Source organism: Vanessa cardui, chromosome 17, assembly GCF_905220365.1.
Source record: "Vanessa cardui chromosome 17, ilVanCard2.1, whole genome shotgun sequence".
NCBI classification, from domain to species: domain Eukaryota; kingdom Metazoa; phylum Arthropoda; class Insecta; order Lepidoptera; family Nymphalidae; genus Vanessa; species Vanessa cardui.
Genome location: NC_061139.1, coordinates 5368032 through 5394911, shown reverse-complemented (window position 1 = coordinate 5394911; position 26880 = coordinate 5368032). Strand labels below are relative to the sequence as shown.

General features: G+C 31.5%; 1 protein-coding gene across 3 annotated transcripts in view; it reads right to left on the bottom strand.

Moving 5' to 3' along the window:
- The window catches only part of LOC124536984 (histone-lysine N-methyltransferase MECOM-like), a 93940-nt gene that overhangs the window by 12299 nt on the left and 54761 nt on the right, over positions 1 to 26880 (bottom strand). For all 3 annotated transcript variants that reach the window (XM_047113680.1, XM_047113681.1, XM_047113682.1), the window contains 3 exons: positions 17089 to 17516; positions 3658 to 3786; positions 2142 to 2238 (listed from right to left, as the gene is read on the bottom strand). In XM_047113680.1, the coding sequence (XP_046969636.1) occupies positions 2142 to 2238; positions 3658 to 3786; positions 17089 to 17516 (654 nt within the window). The remainder of the gene's footprint in view (positions 1 to 2141; positions 2239 to 3657; positions 3787 to 17088; positions 17517 to 26880) is intronic.

The window sequence follows — 26880 nt, the reverse complement described above, 5'->3', positions numbered from 1 at the left end:
AAGCTTTTACTTTCCGAATATCGTAGGCATTTATCTTCAACAGATGACGTTGAATTTATTAATCCTTTAGCAAAAGTTTGTGTTATCGAATTATTGAATGAATGGAGCTATAGGTGGCCTCTCTTAGTTTGAGCCTCATCAATCATGTCTTGTGCAAGAGCGCCCGGAGCATTATGACAAATGCTTGAATGGAGCCACTGCAAATCGATTCTAATTAGGGATAATATTTAAGAGTCATTGTGGAATTGTGTTGAATTGTTGTAACATATTCGCTATTTGTTCAGCTATCGTTACTTGAAAGTTATGTACTTTATATAACTATTTATGAAAAATTGGAAAATTCTTCATTATTTTTATGTCATGTAATATTTATACTGCAATTACTTATCTTCACTGTCGTGTTCTCTAATGACGTCATTTTAGAACACAAAATTATCAAAGTCAAAGCGGATAATTTTATTTGAAGTCGGTAATTATGGACAATTCAAATCGCATAAATCACTGAACATTGCCGGGTGCAACGCCGCCGTCTACCGGAAGCCTAAGCAGGAAGCTTTGAAGAGCCCTATTTCACGAACGTATCACACTAGATATGACAGACGAATAAACTAACGTAGCCACGTTAATATATTAACACGAATAACTTATACGTTTTAGCTTAATTTTTTACTATGTTCCGAAACAATGAAAATACTTAACAACAAATTATTATTTTGTAATCGAACTTATATATTGAAAATGAACTTATTGTCTTTATTTCAATTTCGATAAATAAATGATCGTAATACAAATATCAATTTCATATTTGCAATTTTTTCAGTAATCTTACAAGAAGTTTTTTTTTTCATTTAATTCAAGGCGATAGTGTTTTTTAACACATCATATCTAGTAAATTATGATCTAGCCTCACTCCCCTATGTTAATATAACATATGCGTGATTTTTCACATCGGCCGTCGCACGTCGCGATTTATCTAAATTAAATATCGCATGCGCGCGTGCCGCCGTGTGTTCGCGCCCTATGACTTTTTACATATAGCGGGTTAACGGTGTCCTTACAATAAATGCTTTGATCGATAAAATTAAAACTATACATAACGCGACACAACTGTAACGCAATTGAGTACCTACATAACAATATTATTACACGAAAAAAATAGATTATAAAACTAGCTAGTTTAACAGACAATAGTAATGAAAATAACATATACGTTAAAAAACAAACATTGAACTTTGTTTTTGAAAGAATGTTAAAGAAAGCAACTTTCTTTTCGGAATTACAATTACGTAAACTATTAGATACTTAAACCGAACCAAATAGCAAAAGAATTAATGAATAAGTTTTATGATTCAATCCTCGATTTACTGGAACTTAATTGTTTAAGTCAAATTAAATACAAGCTATATATCTATAAATAATACTTGTTTAGTGTAAATATGATATAAAACAGAACATGATGTATACATAATATGCGGGCAAAAGTCACACGTGTCGCTGGCGGGCAGGTGACTCCAATTAACTGCCTGGACCTAGCGGAGCGTGACGCGCCAGTGATTCAACTCTCACGGAACTTAGCTGTTAAACTAGAGCTTACATCACATATGTGATACTTTACATGTGTTTCATTTGCACTAGATTTACTGTTGTTAATAGCAACAACCATTAAAAGAACCTAGTAAATAAACACTGTTTAGGTACCAGCCCTAATTACAACGAATAGTCTTCGAGTCTTGAACGAAGACATATCATCTTCAAAACCCTTTCAGTTAGTTTTAGTTACGACAGCCTTAATTTTTATGTACAAATTAATTCAAATGGATAATTCGATTACATATCGATATCGAAACACTTGTATTTGAGGCATGTTAGTATGTATAATCTTGGAATGGTGATCTTATATAATTCTATAAAAGACTTTATATTCTGCTGAACAAAATAGGGGTAAGCCTTATTCCATTAAAATACCTAAATAAGCGCGAAACTCGATTTCTTTTTTGTTGTAATATATACATACCTACAAATTTTTTCCAACTTTATTCCATATGTTAAACTTATTAATGAAAACGTATATATCTTTGAACACTAGCAAAAATAGTAAATAAAGTTTTCTTTATGAATAATAAATAAAACATTCCACTCACCGATGCCAGAGACTACATCTTGTAGCTGCAGAGACGTTCGTGGTCCAAGCAGCAGCTCCTGCCCAGACGCGATATCCCGCGTCACTTTGTACCAAATCTGTAACATTTTAATGTTCCATTAAAATATGTCTAGCATATTAAGATTAGAAGTTTCGGTATGTGGGCGCAAATCGACATGTATCGGTAATAGTTGTAAAATAATTATGTTTATATTTTAAATCATCGTTTGTATTGATACATTTTATTTAATAAATATTTATTGGAATAACTATTTGTTAACTTTTATCCATCAGGCGCTAATAATAGAAATTGATTATTTTAATCTATGGAAGAGGTTGCCTTTACATTATTAATTATCATTTGTAAAGTCCTACTTCATCATATTTCACACAGATGATATAACTAATAGTTATCTCCGAAATTGTCTTCATCAAAATATGCTCTATAATACTTATCCAAATCCCTACAACCTCACATTAACAAGACAACACACAGATAGAAGTTACTTTTATGATTACAATACTATTATAATTAACGGGCAATAATAAAGTTAAAGTATATAATTTGTATTCATCAATAGAGCCTACTAGTAACATTATTTTTAGCAATATGTATAAGATAATTCGATGAAGATTTTAATAATATATAATTAAAAATAGGCATAATGCGAAGATTAAATATGTACCTAATGTCTCGATTTATATTTTCACATCGATATAATGCCTTAAATCCATTTCAAACTCATACAAAATACAAATAATATGTACTTCGATAACATACGCGTACCTTCTTAAGTTTTAAACAGAGGTAAATTTGTCTTAAAAAGCAACTCGAAGAAACCTTGTCACATTAATAAGTGTCGAAAACCTATAGTAAGAATAGAATTTAAATTCGTAAGAATTTTTATTCAAAATGTAAACCGGAGTTGATATATAATAATGAACTCAGCTGTCAGTTTTAATTAAAAAAAAAAAACACAAAAGCTATATTGTTTAAATTACTCGTAAACAACTTTATACAGATTTTTCATATAATCATACATACGGGGTCAAAATATCAAATACCGCTTAACCTGAGGGGAATTGAGTGAATCTAATCACCGCATCTGTTCGCTCCCCTGACCGGAAGTAGGACACAGTTGTTCAGAACGATTTTCTGTCACCGGAAACTTGCAAACGTTCCACATTCAAATTTTATTGGGGTGGTAACAAAGACGGTAATGAGGGTTGTGATTCGTCAGTTTTAACTCTATATCGTTGCGATTTTAATGGAGAAATATTTTTATAAGCGAACACAATTTTTTTTGTAATTCAATTCATTAAATAAAGTCTCTATTTAGAAAAAGAAATATACTTTCTATATAAAAAAACAGCCCTTATAAAAAATTAAGTATTACGTCTTATGTTTTTTTTTTTTTAATTATGGTCTTAAATATGCTGTAGGTACCTACCTATATTAAAGCAATGGAATCAATAAATCAATCATAATTTGGTAAATACATAAAATATGATCATACTTGACCAGCTAAGAGGAAATGCTGAACATTAATGTCGTGGGTGTAAGTGGTAGATCGCACAAACTTGAGCCAGTTTGTTTTCTCTGTGGTACCATCCAGCCATCCGCGAACTCCATTTTTTCCAAGAACCTGATAGAAAAAATATAGACATATTATAATCAAGCATTTTTATACTAATGAATTTACACATTCACATTGATTATATGTAAACAAAGCTGATAATTGAGCAATAATATTGAAAAATATAATATATTACATAAATTTAATATGATAGAAACCATTTTTATTTTTTTACAAAGCGCCATCTTGTGTTCTAAGTAAGAACTTCTTGGACCGCAAGAAAAAGCGTACGTATTGGTAGGCTTATAAAAGATGGCGCTGTACTTCCAATGTGAATAGCGAATTTATAGGTAAGTATTTTTTTATGTTATGTGTCTTACCTATTTATAATATATTGCATTAATGATAATTAGAGTTGTAACCTCACAAAATAGATCATGATTGAATTTAAAATATACATATAATATGATGATAATCGTTATCAAGATAACAAATACATCATATTTGACTTTAAATAATATTTAGGTAATATATGATTTATTTTAAAGTTAAGATTGAGGTCAATTATTTATTCGCCAGGCAGCGTCATCTCCTCGCACCTGTGGGCACTGACACTTAGTCGGACACAGCGGCTTCACGATAGATGGCGCTATTAGTACGTGTCAGTGCGGGATCGTCACAGCTTGGACATTTATCATTGACCACCCCCGATAATTTAATTTTCATATCGCTCTCTGGATATTTATCATGTCAGCGAAATGAAAATATGCGTTTTAAAAATATTGTTAAATTAAAATGAGTCATGTGTGAGATGAAAGTATAAAACAACCAAACTTTTTTTCAGGTTAATATTTTTAGTGTTATTGGGGTTCCTATTAAAACCTAAATTTTTATAAGCAATACCTACCTACATATTCGTTACAGGAGAGAACGCTCTTGTCTAGTAATAGGTCATTTATTACATTACATTGTTATTAAACAAAATATTTAAAAAGTAAATTGTCTGCTGATCTACCTTTCTTAATAAAAAGTAATTTACTATTATAATGTTAGAATAAAAAGGCAGACTAATAAATTATATCTATTACTGATAGGTGATAAAATTAATTAAGTGAGTAGACCAAATCAGAAAAACTTGCACAGGGTCGTAAAGTCAAGTAAAAATACTTACTTGAATATTCTATTCTTAATCATCGCCAAATGAAAATACAAATAAATTTAAAATATTCATTAACAAAATTAATCATAATTTTAAAGTAGCATTCAAAAGGCATAATTTAACCTGATAATAAGAAAACAAGGGAGTTAGTCTAACCGTTATGAAAACGAGGGGTTCGTAACCTACAATTTTTATCGGACTCTTCAAATTCCCTTTTGCGTATAAAGTAATACCCTGCGTCATAAGAGCTTAAAATATTTAGGCAAACATAGCACTCAAAGCCAACGAAATTAGAGTTAATTTTGAATGAATATATTTTGCATATTACATGACTTGACAAGCCAATCGGTAGTTCTATTGAGTCATAATAGAAAAGGCAATATTTTACAAAGATGTGTACTTCCATGATAGAGGGCTTCGTGTTTGTGCTTCGATATTAAATTAGGGTTTTTAAAATTGATCTACTGCTTTAGTAAATAGCGTATAATAACCTTAACATGAAATATGTTTAACTTTCTTTTGAAATAATAGTTCAGTGATTTAGTTAAAACATACGCACTATTATAACATGATTAGGTAGTACTAAATAAATACTTGATCATAAAGTTCACTTTCTTTTTTCAAAACATATACTACCTAATAGATTTTATATCACTTAGTTCAAGTTAATTACTGTTATTAAAAGTCGATTGCTACTTACGATGTGCCATAAATTATCTATTAAATGTACCGAGAATGCGAACACGTTTATCTAATAGTAAATTGAACAGTCACCAAAAGAAGGTGCGTCTAATCGGGCGTAAAATTAAAAAAGGCGATCCCCGAGAAATGCGAAGAAAATTATATGAAAAAAATATATAAAAAGCATCTGTTGCACAATAAAAGTAAAGTAACAAGTAAGGTATTAATCAAATCTAAGTCGGGAAACCCTCCTTCCGCGTCAGCGACAAGCCTTTCCGAAGCATTTATCACGTTATTAAAACAGCGTCGGGTGCGTTCGGTAAAAAAGATAATTATCTTAGCAACCCCCGTCTTACACAGGGTTGCGTGCTCAATTTGCTCTCGTGATTTAACACTTGAGAGAAACACGGCTCAAAAGCTGTGTTATAGTTAGTGTATTATTTAAAACCAATGCGAATACCTTTCCCATTTTTTATTATGTAAATAAGATATTGTTCCGAAACGAATTTCCGAAATTTGAATTCATTAAATTAGTATGTTCTTTGATGCTCTTAAAAATAAATTTATTGAAGGTTAAGATACAAATTTTTACATAATCCTGTCGTTATGAAATCGTTGACTTAAAAACTTTTCGATGAACTTAAAAGTTTACTCTACAAATAAATGTCGCAATCAATTTTGTTTTGATTAAATTATGAATCTAAAAATGTATCTCTATAAAAATTAAGATAAGGGTGTATCGCTATTGAAAAAAAAATTAAATAAAGTAACTTCTAAAAATACTAGTCTTAGTTAAAATTGTAGGCACTGACAGCCCTAGCCAAGGGTATGATGAGCAGAGCAAGTAAGCCATCAGTCATCGGTGCCCAGTGGAGGATGCGGACTGCACAATATGGGGTGAGACAACGTGAAATATGTGTCCAGTTTGTTAATGACAGATTATTATTTAATTTTTTTAAATCACTTAAACAAAAACATACTAAATTTATTTTTGATTTTACATTAAAAACAAAATATTCCCGTAGACAACTTATAAGTATATAGGGATGTCACCTATATATTTATAAGTTTAATTCTGTTTTATAAATGTTATAATTTAAAATATCGGTAAGAAGATAAATCTTCAAACTCTATTTTCAAATTATACTCAATTGATTCTTTTTACCATCTACATATAAATTTAGCAAGTCACATGTATCTCATCACGTCAGCTTTATCGTAGCACAGTGAAAAATAATAAAAATAAATAAATTATAGTTGCAAATTAAATTTGTAATAAAGGTCAATTGACTCGAAATTAAAAAGCATTCATTAGATTAAAATATGTTTTATACCCGCTTAGCCATTCCGACTTTAAATATAAATATGTAATGCCTAGTATACGCTTATATTATATACAAAAGGGTAACACAGTGTACTCATTTCAAATAGATAACTATTTGTATATATAAAAAACTTATTATTGATTTACAGAGGTCTGTAATGAGACAGGATTATTCCACTGACCTTATTTAACTCAATAGTCTAGTAAAGTCAACTACTTGAATGCATTTTATTTTTCATTGAAAAGTTATACCCATAAAATTGTAATAGGAGATATTTTATATATAAAACGAGGAGAAAATAAAATGTATGCGAAATAAAAGAAAAAAATATCGCGCGTACCTCCGAATATAAAAGTCGAAATCCCAACCTTCTCTTAGATATTTATACTTCGGAATTTTAGAAGAGTAAAAGCAAAACGACCGCAGTGCAGATTATTATAAAAATGTGTTTGTAATTTAAGCGAACTGCGGCTGATCTCATATTTTGCGCTTTGCGCGGAGATCGCAATTTCCCAGAATACTCGGAAAAGCTACAAATGCTCTTCCGACGCTAGCTCGCGAGAGCTAGCGTCGGAAAATTACATTTCATAAAATTTAGTGATGGACTTATTTTCTATCGATGTAAAATAAAATATAATTTTATTTGAGAACATTTTGATGCAAGTAAAGCATATTCTGCATACAATTAAATTTCACCTAAAACTTATAAATTGAATCTTTATTTATTGTTAGAAGAATAACAAAATATAGAAATTTTCGATAACTATATATCAAAGTTTGTGATACAATTTTTCATTGTTTATATAATAGATTTGTAATTTAATTTTAATTCATTATTTTTGTTAAGTTTTATTTTTTATTAAATATTAATTACATTAAGCTTTTTTAGATAATGACGAAATAATAATATTACTTTTCCTAATTTTTCTAATGCTGGATTAAATAGTAAGATTAACTGTGGTGTAACAAAAAGTTCTTGCCAAAAACGTTTTGATAATATCGATACGAGGCGTCCCACCACTATAGACTGAAGAGCGTACCGTACCGCAGTTGCGGCGATCACGCGTCGTTGCTCGAATCACACGACTCGTTTCACAAGATAACAATTTGTGCGGTTATTTACCCATACGTATGCCTGCGCCAAATTGGACCGTATGTTTACATAGCCTAGATATATATGTATGAATAGAATTTAAAACCAAATTATTAGTTTTAAATAAAAGCATTCGAATTTAGTGGAGTGGATCTAATGTTTAATATATTCGGTGGCCGTTTTAAGCTTTTTTTATTTATATTTTTTATTATTAATAAAGGCCATATTAATAAATGAAAGGAAAATTTATGAGGATTCCAACCATACTGTTTGTATTATTGCGGAATATATGTATATACAAACTTTATCAAATATTTTTTTATGTTCCTTTATTTAATGACATGAATGACAATTTAAAATAAGCATTTAAAAAACCTACTAATTTCAACCATTGCTACGTACCGTATTTTCTTATATGATTACCTGAATAAAGGTCAAGGTAAAATGTCCACTTCTAAAAGTCTTTGCCATCCCTAATGAAATTCTGGAAAAAAACACCCTTCTAAGAATTTTTCCCATTATTCTTATATTTCAAACCGACTGAGGCACCACGCTTCCTTACGCTGTCCTCGCTATCAGCAGGAAAAAGAATTACTTCCGCTGATGTCAACAGATACTAAATCGCACTTTTATAAGGAAACTCCTTTGTTTTATTACCCTTGTATATGATAGCTGTTGCTTCAATCAACAAATTGTTTTCTTTTTACATTTATACAGCACGCAACCGAGATTTAACAAACATACATATTCAATATTTATAGTAACACAAATGTTATCGGATGATGTTTATTTTGTTGTATTCAGCGATTGGACGACAAGTTGCAGATAGATAAAAGATACTGAAAGTAGTGACTCTTTACTATAAATTATTCACCAATCTTATAACTCTTATGTAAGTACACTGTGTACTTATACAGGCTTTAAACTGAAACATGACAATAAGACACAACTTTCCAAACATTACTTAATGTCATCGACTTTAAATTAATACCAATTTAATGCAATGCATGATGCATACCAAATTGAGATGACCCAGTGGTTTGAAAAAAAAAGTTTCGTGAAGACTGATAAGCAACCCAAAGAATTTGAATTTCCACGTGCCTTAAAGTTCAGGAACATATATCATAAACACAGCTAATAGGATGGTAATTTAACATCGTTTGTTAGTGTGACGCATTCAATTTGTATACAAATAAATCCTTTTACTAATACGAATACAAGATAATCAAATGCTGGCAACTCGTCACTTATATTTCGGAATCTAATTCGGTTAATTCTCACGTTCCCATAAATTACCGTAACTTTTGAATAGAATTCGACATTTCATTGTCACCGTATCCCGAACAAATTATTAAGAAATTAGGATATCGTTCTATGGTCACGTTTTGACCATTAAACGGAGACAAAACGGTTTAATTCCTGACACGACAAAATATTCACGAAGCGCTATCATTGCGCAAAAAACGTGCATAACTTACATCAATTAAAACGGAGCTATGCGAATATGAACCTTAATTTAATACCTGTAAGGAAATGTAAAATGCATTTTTTTGATAGTAGCGCTGGTCACATCAGTGGGTGTTACACGATGTCCCATTGATCTAGTATTAACGGAACCCCATTGATTGGCACAAAGAAAGGCTATCGTTTGTTTTGTGATCGGTGGACAAAGAGCCGCTGTCAATTATAGACGTGTATATACTTTTTATAGACGTAAACTGCCCTTTTTTATAAAAGAATGGATGCAATATTTGTTAATGATAAAATGTGCTCACGTATACATTTATATCAATGAATTAATAAAGAAGTCAAAAAACTTATATTCGTCTGCGGCAAATTCATTTGACACACCGTATATATTTTAGACTAGTAATAACAAGGTTCAGTGGTTTACAAACAGACAGACAGAATTACTCCCAAATTTTTTATATTCGTTTCACAGATTAACGCGGTATACAATACACAGTGTAAAATAAATAACTGATGTAAAAGGACTTTAAAAATTTTAATTTTATAAATATTGTTATAAATGCTTAGGTATTAAGATATAGATACAGACATACTATTCTAGTGATTGAAATATCAATTCCACCTCTTTCTGTACAATTAAATTCTGCGTCGAAATGCAGTCTCACATCTGGTTGCGTTAAAACGGATTAGCTCGAAGATTACAAGCAAAAAATCTCAACAAAGACACCGGCGGCTGTCACCGTGACAATTGCTGGGATACGAAATTATTCGGTTAGTTACTGATGTTTTTTTTGGTGATCATTGCTATTTTTTATTCAATGTAGAGCAGTGGGGTGACTGTTGTTTTTTTTTGTTTTCGTTAAAGGTGTTATATGTCTATGAATAAGCATTGGATATAGAAATTAGTATCTGAATAAAATCATATTAGTAATATTAAATTGTTCGATCGGTATTGTTATGTTATAAACAAATACCTATCAATTTACATATTGATTCTACCGCTAAATATGTTGAGTATGTTTAAAGCTAAATACACGTACCGATACAAAACATTTTGACATTTAATAGGAACACCTCGAGATGGTTATTTAAAAACAATACGCGTAATAATACGGCGTCAAAGTTAGCCTCTTGGCATCCGACGCATCAACATTCGCCTCTGCTGAGTTCTCTGAGTAAACAAGTCTTAACCTAACCCAATAACCGGTGCATATATCGCGTTGCTTTCGGGGTAATTCATTATTTTGTCTACACGGATGCTGGCGATGGTATATCCATCGTCCAACCAACGTTGAGCTTTAACACTTTAAATGTTCCAACTAATTTTTCAAAGATTTGCAACACGAAAGAAAGGTCAAAATAAAATGGTTGCAGCTAACATTGTGGCGCGAACGTGCCGTGGCTTCGACTCCACAAGCTATTATTGTTCTGGCCAGCTCAGATGAAATATTGCCCCACTGTGCATGCCCGCACTGTTTTTACGAACACGAATTTGTCGGTGAAAATATTGGCGGTAATAAGACGCCGCAAAGACACGAGTTGTGTGTAAACTTCGTTTTTAAAATACGATACAAATTTTATATTGCGGGAAATTTATTTAAACCATGAAACATTTAAAATTTTAATTAATTGAAAAGTACTAATAAATAATAATACTTCCGCATCCACCCAACGACGTTGATTTTATAAAGAGCTATATGAAACTGCGACTAAATCATTGCAAATATTCCTTGAACGTAGGATCTAGGGGAAGCCGACGCGAGGTGACAATGATCCGCTGAAACCGAAGATAAATTTCTATCACGCCTGGAGATTAGCCGGCATTGTGCTCCGGTGTAAGATTAACTGATAAGTGTCTGATTGTTAATAATAAAAATGTTTGGATTGCATCCATCTGGGGTGAAGTTCCCCTCGGATAATATTATTTACGAGTATACGACTACTTCATCAAATTGATACACGTATCATTGCCGTAGGAATTGATTGATAATAATCACTGCATAGCCTCAAGTTATACTCGTTTCGATTTAATTAGTATTAAGTTTTTAAAGATTTTGAAGCTTAAAACTCTTTGAAGATAACCTCTTTAGCGCTTATAAAAAGAAGTTGCATGATATTTAGCATCTTTTAAAAGTACCTATGTATATATAATGTTGCATTTTTCTTTTACTACCTATTTAACTTAATTTTCGTGACCCTTTTATGTCATTTTATTTTTATTAAATATTTCGTTTTAACACCTGTTAAATTAAAAATAAAAAAACATATTCCCAAGTTATAATCAAACAAATACGAATAAGGTGCATTTATAATTATTCTTCTACCTCTAACTTTACGTTAAAAATCGCAAGTAAAATAAGCTAAGTAGTAAAGTACAAAATTTATTTAATATATTTTTATACGTAATCAGTTTTGTACCCATTTATATTCACAACTGTGTACAGTTGATTGTTGAAAAAAATTGATTTCGATTTATTTGTGTTTTTTAACCAATAAAAAGTTACAAATTACTACTAGTTAATTTATGCTTTGTATTACTATTATCACTAACTACCTTTTTACATTTAATTTAAATATTAAATATATTAATATTAATTAAATGACGTCGGTATTTGCTCATTTATATGGCAGCTACTTTACTTTTTGTATGGTTGTATGAATTCATCTTAATTTTAGTCATCCTCAGATTTTTTTAAGAGGTCTTAATGTCTAGCTTTCTAAAATCACTGGTGTCATATATAAATGAACATATTTATTTATTCGATAAAAAGATACTTATTTAAATCATTACATAGTAATTAATAAAATTAATTTTAGATTTTTTTAATTAAATCAGGAAACGTTAGACATACGTCGGATAAGCTAAATGCTTATCTATTAAATACAATTTGGTTTAATAATAGTATAAAAATAATTAATTAAAACAATATAGAATAATCTTGAATGGTTTATCATTATTTCTGAACACGAAAAAATATAATGTAATTTATAAAATTAATATTTTAAAAGCACAATCCAAAAATAACGCAAGCAAATTGGGTACGTTAATCGATAATGAATAATTAATTTATCGTTGACATTGAACGATATCCGATATATATAAACAAAAAGCATAAATTTAACAAAGTAACATTTCATTTTGATACTAAAATTACATTTACAACAACAGCCTGTAAATTCCCACTGCTGGGCTAAAGGCCTCCTCTCCCTTTGAGGAGAAGGTTTGGAACATATTCTACCACGCTGCTCCAATGCGGCTTGGTGGAATACACATGTAGCAGAATTTCTATGAAATTTGTCACATGCAGGTTTCCTCACGATTTTTTCCTTTACGGCTGAGTACGAGATGAATTATAAAGACAAAGTAAGCACATGAATCAGTGGTGCTTGCCTGGGTTTGAACCCGCAATCATCGGTTAAGATGCACGCGTTCTAACCACTGGGCCATCTCGACTCTTTCAAACTCGAAATCGACTCGAAAATTACATTTAGTTCAATGATATTTTATTCTCATATTTGATGAGTCACATCTGTACTCTGTAAACGGAGAAGCGTATATCATGGCAATAAATGTAATAACAATAAAAAAAAATGTTATTATTTCATTCACAATAGCGTGTCAGCCGCCTACCGTAATGAAGATGTAATAGGGCCACATTAATCCTTTGCTAAGGGGGTGGCCAGTTGAAAAGATGTCACACGATTATGACAGATATTTTGACAGTAATGCAACGGATTCGGCCCAGCTTTGGCAAATCTAAACACAATTAACGCTACGAATTAAAATTAAAATTTCAAATATATTAAAATGGTGCTCACGGATTTATTTTTATTTATATTCTTTTTAAAAAATATACATACATATAAGTATGTGTATAATTGTAACAAGAGTTGTTTCTTTTCGTAACAAATCGTTAAATTAGTTGCAAATAACACGTTATACGCCAATCAACGGAGTCACAGAGACTTGACCGCTATATCACTATGCCTGTGTCGTGTAATGTATTTACATAGAATAGTTTTTAATAAAATCAATCGTTATTTATTTGATACAGTCAAAGGTGAGGAAGGTGACGGATATCAATCGGTTATAAAATAGCATCACCTAAATATACTAAAAATGTAAGTTTAAAACAAATACATTCTGTTAAATAATATATATCACAAACATCACAAACAAATTATACAAGCACCGACGCTTCGCATCGAAAAATAAACAGAGGCCTATTAAAAATTCATAACCATTTCCCTTTGTCAGATCCAAAGCAAACACAACCGTTACGAAATCGATTTTTTTTTCATTTACAATCAAATAAAAATTGCAATAAAAATTAGCGGTATCCATTACGTGCCAATTTCGAATCAATGTCTGTCCCACCCCGAATTATAAAGCTCTTCCAAATTCATAAATTCATATTTTGATTGACATTTGCCGATGCCGATCCTTTTGTAATAAACTTGTTTCTATCATTGAATATTTACACGACGGATGAGCAGTTCCCAGAGAACTCATTATAATTCATTACTCAAAGTAAGTTTATATTAAAAATAAAATAATTAGCATCTATGAACGTTTTCTAACAAGCATAAATATATTTACATAATAAGATAAGGTACGTTGCTCAGTTAGTAATCAATTAATAATATTGATCAGAAACCTTGTGAGAACCAAAGTCCCATCTTATCGAATCTAACTTAAAAAGGGAATCTTATTTAACAAATGCCAATAACAGAAATTGTAAAGAAAAGATGCGATTCAAGAGATTTTTGACAAAATTATTTAAAGAAAAAAACTCGCCAATCAAGTTTTAATTTTTAAGTACGAATTCGGTGACGTCTCTCATTGTTGAATTCACCGTTACTTTCGTTTTTTCTTTAAAATATAAAGTTTTGATGTAAAAAATTGTTGACGGGGGTCACGCCTTAACCAAAATTAAGGTTTATTCGTACGCCACCTTTATTGCACTTTGACACGGGATGATAGCAAAGACTTCATTGATTACCCGGATCAGTTTTTTTAGCAAAATCTTTATTGAGATATCAAAATTTGTGAAACGGTGGTTAGATAACGCTACCATGTCTCCGAACTAACAATAAATGTTACCCCTTTAGTTTGTAGACATGTGAACATTGATTTTAATCCATTCCTTTTATATTTTACTGCTATGTGAGATAGTACTCGTTTTTGAAATAAAACTCTTTGGTGACGAAACTTTTGTAAAAAAAAAATAACTAACTATTTAATATCAAAGAATAAAGTTGTATATAGTGTCATTTGATATAGTTTGATTGTACATTATAGCATATATGTAAGTAGATATTGGTATTATTTTTGTAAATGCATAATTTTGAAAACTCATATGTTTAGCATCAATGGCAGTACCTAAATCCATATATCACAAAGTTACAGAAAATCTTATAATTCAATAGGGAGCAGTGCATCAAAGAATCTTTATAGTCGATAGCGCGGAAACGGCGCGGTCAGCGATTAGGATTTACTTCTAATGACGTGCCCACAATTGGCACCTTTACCCTGACATCACGTTCACTACTATTATACACAAAAAATAAAATATGAAATAAATTGTAAACTAAAACTAGCACTATAAAATTGTAATCCACATAATTTTTAAAGTAAATAATATTTCTTAATAATCAAATCTGTGTTTGAGCTGATTATACGCAGATTCCGCAATCTTTATAGAACAAATAATGTCAAGACGCTGTTCCTTGTTTCGTGCTGGATTAACCATTCAGTACTAATGCTAGAAGTAGAAGATAGGATTACACCTTCAATGCACAAATAATAATTATTTTTAAATCTTAACGTTTACTTGAATAAAGAATATATTGATTATTACATTTCATTTTAAAAGAAAATATATTAAATAATTTCATTAATTGTCATTATTTAAATAGAAACAATAATGATGTATTAAATAGTTGATCAATAGGATGTATATCGCTGATTTTTATCTGTCCAACTTAAATATTTATACATTTCAATTCAAACTACCGTCTATTCAAGAACCGGAACTAAGTACGAGCCTCGTCGACTTACAATGCCGTGGTTTGACTGTAACATGACACCCACAATATTGCGAACTATCTGTTATACCACTTCTATTGTTCGCCAAGAATAGGTACAAGTGCGAGGAAAATATATTATGGAGAATTTTTATCATTAAAACTATTAAATTAGTATAAAAAATAGAATGTTGGGAAAGTTTGAAATTTAAAAAATATTACTGTTCTATTTTTAAAATAAATTTATAAAATATTACGTCGTTATATCCCCGAATAACTTATGGACTGCTTGTTGTCCCGCGGTTTGGCTCGTGTTTTAGAGTTTATCTTTTCTTGGAATTTAAGCTGACTTCATAGCATATTTCATCAATTTCGATTCACTGGTTTGGCCGTGAAGAACAACAGAGAGAGTTACTTTCGCATTTATAATACATATTATTATAGATAACATAGAAACTAAGGTAACATAGAAACTAACTAACAATACGTAGAGATTTTTGATCGTTCTCAAAATGAGTACTGATATAAACACGGACAATGATTTAATATTGACGCGCAATTCATTTATGTTTCTCTTAATACGGATAGAAATTCGATATTTTCGTACTTTTTCCGATAAATTTTGGCGTAATCCAGGAATCGAAACAGACAATTGATTTCCGCTTCCTATGGGCAGATAACGCCACACCCTCTGAGATCCGAGACTTGAAATGCATTCAATCGTTTGATGTCCTCATTCATATATCTTCGGCAATCTTCATACTTGAACACACTTCGCAAGATTTGGCAAAAAATCTTAAGTGAGCGAAATAATTTATTCTTTTATTGTTATCAAAATGTAGAGATTGCTCTATATTTCCTTGAAAAATGACTCTTAAAATTACCTAAATAATTTTATTCTGAATTATATTGAAATCTTATATATAATAATATTATATAAATGTTTTATATGTGTATTCGATTAATGAGATAATTATAAAAGTTATCCACTTTTTTTATTTAACCTAATCTAATATAGGTATCAATTAAAAAATATATATTAAAATACAAATCCAAGGTTATTTAGGTTCTTCATCTTGCCCTCATCAGTTAAAAACAATCACATTGAATACTTAAAGTAGTCAACAGTTCAAACATTAACTAAATTAATGCATCATACATAATATGAACTTGTTAAAATGCAACGAAGTGTGACACGAAGGTTAAAGAAGTCACTTCAATAACTACACGTGAAAAAAAAATCAGTGCTACTTAAGGACACCAATAAAATAAACAGTTTACTGCCAACGGTGACATTTGTTTCAAAGCTTCAGTTTTAGGAGATTATTTATTAACAAGACCCTCCATTGATTTTTGACACTTAATCCTCACTTGACCCGACAGTACAAGTGGTTCTTTTAAAAAGCGCATGTTACAAAATAAGATGCTTCAATCAATTAGTAAATGTGAGCGTTGACACTATTCAATGTCACTTAGAGTTTGAATTCCTTATTGTTCGTGTAACGTTTTATATTAACATCAAATTATTGCTCAATTTTCTTATACGTGTAAACAAATATTACAATTACAAGCAATTTTTCATTCCATATTTAAAAAAAAATACAAATACAACTTACCTCCCATGCATATCTTCTTTCCAAAGGCTGCGTGTCCCATTTACCATTAAATGGTCCATATTTCGTACCACAAGGAATATTAACTCTAGCAAATATACCCCCAGATTTTACAACTAGTTCACTTGGCATATTGCAGTCGAATTTGTCTAATTCGTCCTTGTAGTCTTCATCATTCCTTTCAGGACTCTTAGCCGATTCTAAGTATCTTTGATTTGGTAAATCCAGCGGCCTGGATAAATAATTTCTGGAGTAATCGTAGCTTGGGGGTAAGTACGCGTCTGGGAGACCAAAGTCTAATGCACTGTGGTATTCTTTCATGTCTGGGGCCATAGTTTCCTGCTTGATATGCACTAAGGTGGGCGCTGATTCTGATGCTGTAGAATCACTAGGGCTGGGAGGAGGGCTGCCAGATTCCTGGCTGTCTGCCGCTGCAAAAGATATAAATATTAATTATTTATTGTAGAGTGCAATGGTCTTCTGATTAATTAAAATACAAATGTTTAACTAAATCGTTACTCGTTAGTGTTACGAATAATTTAATAAATCAGAACCGCAATCGTTCCTGTGCCTTGACAACTCGAACCTGTCTTATTTCAGACATAAAAAAAATGATGGAATGCAAGATGGTGATCGCATTATGCCTGGTTTCCGCTCGCCACAAAGGATTTCCGCTTGTCTCTTGTCTCTCAGAGCATCCCTCCGAAATGCAAATCAACATGAAGATATGCCTTTGTTTCTTTTATTTTTAGTACCTCCATGTGATAACGAGTGTAGAAGAATTAGCAAAAACAAAACTAATAAGTAACAAAATCAATGAAGGCAAATATATTTGCTTAGCATTGATCCATGTAAAAGGTAAATTTAAGAAAGGCAAATATCACATACTCTTTAAGTAATCAAAAACATATCGATCGTTTTACACAAAGAAGTTTTTTATAGCGTCATTTATCACCACCGACTATCACATTAAAGCAGAAAGACAAATAGCTAACAATAGTGTTTAGAGAAGGAAACAAATTCATTACAAGCGACGCAACGTACGCGTGTCATCAATAAACTGCAACCCCAGGCAAATACAGCTGAAAGAGACACTCCATAAATCATAACCGCCCCATTACTACTAATATACTTGTTAAAACAACCCCTATCTTGTCCATACGTCTTCCACAGCACGTGGCAATAAAAAAAACTCTTTAAAATTAGACGCTTGATAGACCTCTAATACAATACAATCACAAGAGAGGAATGATAACTGCTTAGCATTATAAAAGTGCAGTTCCGTCTAACAAAACGCAGGATGTGCGTGAACGTGTCTAAAGGTTCCCTTTTGTAAATCCAGTTCGGTAAGCACTGCGTTCCTTTAAATCGGTTGCTATGCCAGTTCACCTGTCGCAATCAATTTATACAAATCTCATTGATATTTAATTTCGTTTCATTTGCATTAAAATTCCCTAAGATAATATGAAAATTTTAAACGAAAAGTTCGATCTTTAGTTTCTAACGTTCAATTTTAAAATAGCAACGAACAGATGAATTAGTACGCGATATTTATTTGGATACCTATATGGATATTAAATCTTATGCTAATGATAACTCTGTAAATAGATCTGGTGGTCAATACATCTCAATTTATTGTAAAACGAGAGGTAGAGACATTAACCAGGGACCGATTTTGCCGAAGTCAAACGTGTCGGTAAAGACAAAAATCATCATTTCAACATTTACTTTCTCCCTAATATATTTGTAATATTAGCATTAAATGAAAACATTTTATGACTGCAGTTTATGTTATCTGTATTCCGAGACCTCAAGGCAAGCCGATTTCACGAGTTAGTTCCGGCGACTGACAATAACCGTGGCTTATGACGCTGTGTCACCGAGAGTTCACGGCTCGTCTTATGCCATCATAAAATACTCTTAACACGACAAAGACACTCATTATACTATAAATATAATTCTTAACACGTTGGGATAAGGATGAATATTGTTCAAACTTATCAGAGTAGTGAAAAATTAAGCAGGCATGCAAACTGCATGCCTCATCAGATATTATATTTGCAAAATAGGTATTCGTTTGACGACCGTCGAGCGTTTCTTGGAAAGCTAAACTTTCTCAAGTTAAAATATGTACTGAGTTTGTAGTTTACCTTACTTTATGTTGCAACAATAAATTATTAAAAAATCCTATTTAATTAGAAACGAGAAGTACAAAACAAAACTAAGTCCAGTAACCTGGATTCATTTCTATCCTCTATACGTTATCAATCATTTATTATGCATGTATTTGTAGTCAACTGTATCATTTATTTATCGAATTTAAATATTAACTGAAAAACGATCTAATTTTCAACGACATCAGCTAGTCAAAAACTATACTTTTAAAAACGTCGAGGACAACAATATTATTAAGGACAAATAAAAAACATTTCACATGTCAATATTGTAAACTAAACCCTTAACAACTATAAGTTGTTTCAAACAATATATGTAAACAAACTTTCTGGCCGGCGGCGCCCGCCAAAAGATTACACTGCCATATTACCACAGATAAATAATCCGTCATAATTTTTGGGTTCTTTCGCACGCCCTTAACATTTTTAGATAACACTTGATTCGATGTATAAATACACATCTTGTCGTTTTTTGTTTGTTAGTTTTTTTTATAAGATTGCTATTATTTTTTGAATAAATATTAGACACTATACGTAGTTAATTAAAAATGTATATTTTGTGAGGACCTTTACCTACTAAAAACGATTAAATGACAGGAAAAAAAAACTAAAAAAGTTTTTCAATTAGCCTGTTTATAACAGTCAAAGATCTGACATCATTCAGCTTAGTCTTTCGTTTCAATAATACTAATATTTCTATTTAAATGAATTATATTTGAAAGAAGATTAGTAAATAATTAGATAATTTTTTTAAAAGAAATGAAATATTTATCCTTATATAACTTACTACTATTAATATTCATGTTATTATAATCTACGTACCTATATATAGAACAAATTCGAATACAAATGTGTTTTATTCTATTGTTATAGTAACTAAGTACTTTATATACTCTTTGTAACTAAGTTCCCTACTAATGAAATGGTACCTCATATATTTGAAGTGAAGTTTACCCATAATTTTTTATCTTTTTATTGTAATATAAGGAATTAAATATTTAGAAAGCAACAACGTATGACTACCAATACCTATCCATTATAAGCATTCTGTATTTTGTTTACCTGAAATTTAAATAATTGTAGACTTTCCGTTAATTAGTAGAATAATTCAAATAATTAATAAAGCTTATTTTTTTATTAATTTATTTTTTAATTATTATGACATTAAATTCGGCGATGAGGAAATATAATATATTTACCTACATTCGTATATTTTTAAAAATATAAACAATGTAAGTATGTATTATTATTTTTATTTGAACTATACTTCTTTCTTTTTTGGACATTTATTGCCCGAATTATCTACTTCTGAAATAAACTTCTCAAAATGTAAAAATTATCATATCTATTGAATATTTCATAACACTTACCGGACATCTTCATTCTAAATCACCTAGGCATTAAAACGAAAGCATTCAAGCATTCTTTTTTTTCAGTCCATTAACACTTTCTTATAAAACAGCAACAATTTCAATTAATTACAGTCACTGGTTAATTTAAAAAAAAATTAAATTGATGAGCACTGATATACAAACACAACACGAATATACTGATAAGATAATAGAGATAAATATTTAAATTTCGAATCGTCTTTAAAGATTTGAATACATCGGAGCGCTACGCACAATCCCGATAGTGCGGTGACGGGGATCGCAAGATATGTGCGACGGCCGCGACGAACGCTCCCAGAGTAACGAGAGGAGGCGAAAGCTCATCCCTATAATCCCGAATCATACCCTCGCCCGGGCCGCCCCATACCCCTCACACCGCACCTTGTCTTTGTACCGCACCCTTCTCTTTCATACGAGTTTCGGGGACGTTTATACAAGGTTACCATCTGAAAACATCATTATGTTATGATGGTAAAAATATTTTCTCTAAATTATTCCAAGCGGTTATTACTTGAGGACAATGTTGGGTCTTATTTTCTCTTCTCCAATTATCATCAACGGCATCCTATTACACTATTGATCGCGTGTTTGTTTTTAATTCGACGACCGTCATTACACTAACTGTATTTTACAACAGTGACGTTTAAACAAAGGCCCTTCAGTTATCGACAGGGTTTATAAGAAATCAGTCACGCTACACCTCCAGTAACGATTGACCTCTCTGATTAAATGTGATCAACCTTTTGTGTTAGCGTTAGAGGTAAATGCAATATATATAAGAGTTTAAAATAAAATGGTACTTAATAAAACACAACGTTGATTAAAAAACAAAGCGTAGGTATTCAATGCGACCTAGCAATTTGTATCTTATCGTGTCGCATTCAATCGCTAAATAGAAGGCAATGGCTACTTATTTACATTAATTTCTCAACCAATGAACAGAATTGATTACCTCATTGAGACATTAAAATTTAACTACAAAAAGGTTCAAAGATCACTTACGCCAATGTAAATTTATACAGTTTTTTTAATCCATTAGACAAGAGCAGCTCGAAAATCTATTACGTTTTCGATTCGCTAAAAGTATTCGACGTTGCATTTGTATTTCAGCGCTGCATTACATTTTCATGTCTGAAAATAGCTAGTGTGGCAAGTGAGACGGCAGATAACTAGATAACGCTTGAGATCTGTATGCGAGGTCGTGATTGGTCGGTTGCGGCGATGGGCGGGGCCGCGCGACGGATGCACCAATGGGATGTTCCTTATTATCTGCGTCTTTGTCTGTCAACGGAGTCTGTGAAGGCACAGGTGCTGCGCGCATCAAGTAACCGATTGACTCTACCTACCTAGTTAGATGTCGTATATATATCGTGTACGATCGCTAATGAAAATAAAAAATGCATTTCAGGCGATGTTCGAGACTATCATTCATGAAGTAGATTATTGATTAAAGTGTTTCCATTTTCGTAGTCAATTTGATCATTAGTGTGTTCTTTTGGAGCGTTGTTACTTATCGACCTATATTCGCTATAATAAATGTACTATTCAAGTATATTGTTGTCTATGCGAATGTTATCTGATGCTGAATTAAAAAAAATGCTATTGCTTACAGAAAGAATAATTTATTTTTTACCTTTTTAGTTCGATCTACTCTTCATATTTCACGGTTTAGTTTGTTATAACCACACCACCACATTTAATTTCGTAATCAATTTTATTTATTACAATTTTAATTAAATCACTGCATACTTTAATTTACAATATAGTTAGGTATGAATGCAAAAGTCATAAAGATTTAGGTAATATAAGAAAATTAAATTAAAATCCACTTCGCAGTATCAGTCGTGAAGGTGACAATCGAAATTGATTTGCACAGACACGTCGTCTGCTAATCGATTCAAACAGATACGATAATTGATTACACACGCCGTGTTTTTAATACAAGCTATCCGCTTTGACTTCGAAATATAAAATTACCTGTGTTATAATTTTGTTACCCAATAGGTACCTAAGTGATATTAGTGATACACGATATCTCTGTCCGCAGCTGGAATACTCAATGCCCTAAATTAACAGGCCTGGTTTTTTGAATTGAAATTCATTGACAACTTTATATACCTACGTAACGTTTTAATGATATATAAAACATAAGAATCATTGCTTAGTTCGTGCTCTGTTTTTTTTTTAAATCTTCTATTAAAACGGGACAATGGCAACTAAGTATTTCAACATAAATGTATCTATCAAGTACGGGGTTAAAAAATGATGGATTGAAAGGTATCATAATTCTGGTATTTTTTATTGATTTTCTAAGCTTAAATCCGTCAACAGTGGCTTATCTTCAAAGATAGATAAGATTGGCACTTACTTATACGCTTCTATATATTTCGTAACCCTACACATTCTGTATATTAACGTGATAAACTATAACATATCCTTGTTAATGTAAGTTTAAAGGTGAGCTAAGTAAAATAGAAACCTTGTTATCTATTATATGTCTAGGTACTTATATTACCTATCAAAATTTCGATTTATTATGAAGCTGGTAGGTAAGAATTACTAATGCCATTTAAAAAGTAAATAAAAAAACTAGCAAAAAAGTTTTTATGATTTATAATAAAAATTGAATATTTCATAGAAATGTTATCATTGCAATTAAAATAATCTCACAGTAATAATGTGTAAGTGCTTGATTGTGACAGTATAACCATTATCTGTATGTCTCTTAATCCTTAATAATAAAATGAAATATAATTATTTATCTTAGTATAGTTTATATAGAAGTATTAACTGGCATATGGTAAATAAATAACAATTTGATTGATTAGTTAAATAAAAGAAATCCCTTAAGAACTATTATTATCAATTTATTGGAATTATTAGTCCATCATAATACAAATGTACATAAAATAGATAAGTAGGTATTTGCGTTGAAAAAATATTAACCATTGGAATAAAACTAGTTGTAACGGATTTGAATTGCGTATATTAATTATTTTTGACATCCCGACGTTTCGAGCACTTTACAGCGTTCGTGGTCACGGGTAGACTAAGGTGACATTTATCTATTTGAAGAACAAAAGAAATATTATTTACAACTACCACCAACGATTTCTCAATTGGTATCTTGAGTAACGTTCCGGTTGCACGCAGAAGGCACTGACTGTATCTTTAGGTCTTGTAGTCTGTTGGATTTGGGATTTTAAATTTTTAATAAGTGGATCCCAGGTGTTAGAAAGTCTCCAACCATCTTCTCTATTGAAGTTCGGATGTTTTTGAATTTCAATAACCTCGCGTATCATCCTAGGAATGAATCTGTGTTCTCTAGCGAGGATCTGTGGTTTATCCAATCGAATAAAATGGTTAGGTTTATCCAGAGCGTGTTCACAAACTGCAGACTTTGAAGAACGCCTATTTTTGACATCTCCTATATGTTCCTTGACCCTGGTACCGATACTTCTCTTTGTTTGGCCTATGTAAGATAAACCTACCAGATACAATCAATCAGATACAATCTACCAGATAGTATCAGATTTTCATTCAGGAAGTTCTTAAGCCGAAGTTTGCATAAGCAACCGCCATTGTAATCTTAAATGAAACCAATAACTACCTACGAGTACGTAATAATGACTAGCAACGAAAACAGAAATATTACCCGACAAAATGAAACGTATTCTATTTCCAGTCTTTGGAACATTTATATGCAGTTCATGTCTACATGTATGAGAATTTATATGATGTAATAACGCCTCGGCCACAGAAATTTATTAGGCTGTGACACAAAGCTGCAACTAAATTATTTAAAATAGGTGCTGTTTTCCTCGTATATCATCATTTGTAAGATTGTATTATGTTTGAACTTTATTAGCATGACGCGTATTTTCTGCTATATAGCCCCATATCGTCTCTCTACTTATACGTATAAAAGTAACAGTAAAGATCCCACAGCTGGGCTAAGGGCTCCAAGAGCTTATTCCACCACACTACTCCTTTAGTTGGTGGGCGCATGTAGCAGAATTTAATTGAAATTAGCCAAATGCAATTTTCCTTACGATGTATTTCTTCACCGCCGTATTCGATAAGATAAATACAAATTAAGCAAATGAAAATTCTGTGTTGCCAGACTGGGTTTGAACTCGTGATCATCGTTTAATGCACGGATAGGTATAAGTTTAAAAAGAAAAATATGTATGGATATGTAATGTTTACGCGTTTATGAATCGTAACAATATGTTTCTCACTTCCTTCTCTACGAGTGTTTTGATTCAATTTAGAAGAAAAGTATACAATACAATATTGGGTACTAATACTTCAGGAATATACTCGTATGTTACGTATTTCGGGGACTAAAATATCAAATTCTCAGGTTCTACGATGCCTAATGAGAAATTTTACTTAACCTGTCCAATACGGCGCTGCTTTTCTTTCACACAAAAACGTTACGATGGCGCGTTAAGCGAATTTACTCAGCAGGGGTTGGTCGGCGTGTATTCCGCCATCTTAGCCGGACAAAGGATGCCAGCATCGGTGAGGCGATCCCAATAAAGAAATAACCAGACGCTCATATACATTTTATGTGTATATTGAACGTCAATAGAATACACCCTGAACGGTTGCATAGCTTCATTTCGTTATCGACTACAATGAATATTTTTCTAAATAAAACTATATAAGCCAAAAGTTATACTACAAAATAGCATTTTAAAGAGAATATCTTCCAACATGGCCAAACAATACCTACGGCCATTAGGTAAATCCAATAAAAGCTATTTTCTAGGCATTACTTTTCAAGGTAGGTAAAGTAGTAAAAATATTAACTTCTACTTATGAATTTCTAACAGTAAATTAAGGGGTGGGCTTAGCTAGATATGTCCTTCTTTATCGATCTGCTCTGTTTGGGCACCTGTTTTACCTGGGTAGGTTACCCCCTCATGTTTATATATTCTATCGACAAAATTACAAGACAAATTATTTATTACAGTAGTTTATACAATATACAGGATGACTAAGCGAGTGTAACTACAAGCACAGGGGACATAATAGCTTTCCAAGGATGGTAACGCTTTGGTGAAATAAGGAATGTTTCATATTTCATACAGTGCCAAAGTGGTTACCACTCACAGTCAGGTAACAAATTTTCCAGTTCACCAACCTAGATAATAAAAGAAGAAAACTGGACCACGCAACATATTTAAAGTGTAAAAATGAACCGCGAATATTATATTTGCAAACATTTTCTGAAGTAGTCTCTCACGTTTAAATAAATTCAGCTTCTGTTATTTGATTCGGCTTTTTGTTATCATTATCATCATAATCATTATCATTACATAGTATAAAAAAGTGGCTTACTGCCTCCGCCTATGTATGCTTAGATCTTTAAAGTAATGCAACGGATTTGGATGAGGTCTTTTTTAATAGACAGTATGTTTCGAGTGGAAGGTTTTTATATATAATACATGGACAATATAGTAAAGAAACACTGAACAAATTCTATAGTATAATTAGTATCAGTATTGCACCCATACGAAGCCGGGGCGGGTCGCTAGTATACATATACTTATGCATTATTATTAATCACGAAATATATAAGGAACTCCGCATTAAACAACATAGCTAAATAAGCCAACACAAATAGCAACACGGTACCAAGCAACACATTCTGCTAAATAAATCCTCTATCGAAACAAACTTGAAGGTGGCGTAAACCGGGATCCTGTACTGAATTCACAATGACCGAGTACGTGAGACGTAACTTCTGTGGCGACAATTTTATTTGCGGACTGCCCCCCATTTGGCACCTCCCTTTGTTGAGAATTCGTGATAGTCTCCCTTTTAGAATAATGGATATTGGAAATGCCATCAAGATCATATGAATGGATATGAATTAATGCACAGTTATTATTATTATTTATATATTATACAAACTATAACATATATAACTTTAATCAGCGATAAAGAAAGTCTTCATGTAGGTATAAAAAAAAGGAAAAAATAAAATTAACTAACTGATCTTTAGTAAGGGTTTGTGTTTTCTTGTTGACTATAAAATAAACAAAAAGTAGTTGAAAATATTTAAAAAAAAAAAAATCTTATAGTTAAACCTTCTTGCATTACTATTCTATACTACTTAACTAAACATCTTCTTAGTAATAAAGTAGAATAATACTTGTGGCATATTGTTGTAATGTATTTTCAGTTAGTGGTCTTTCCCACTTTCAGTAAACTCTCAG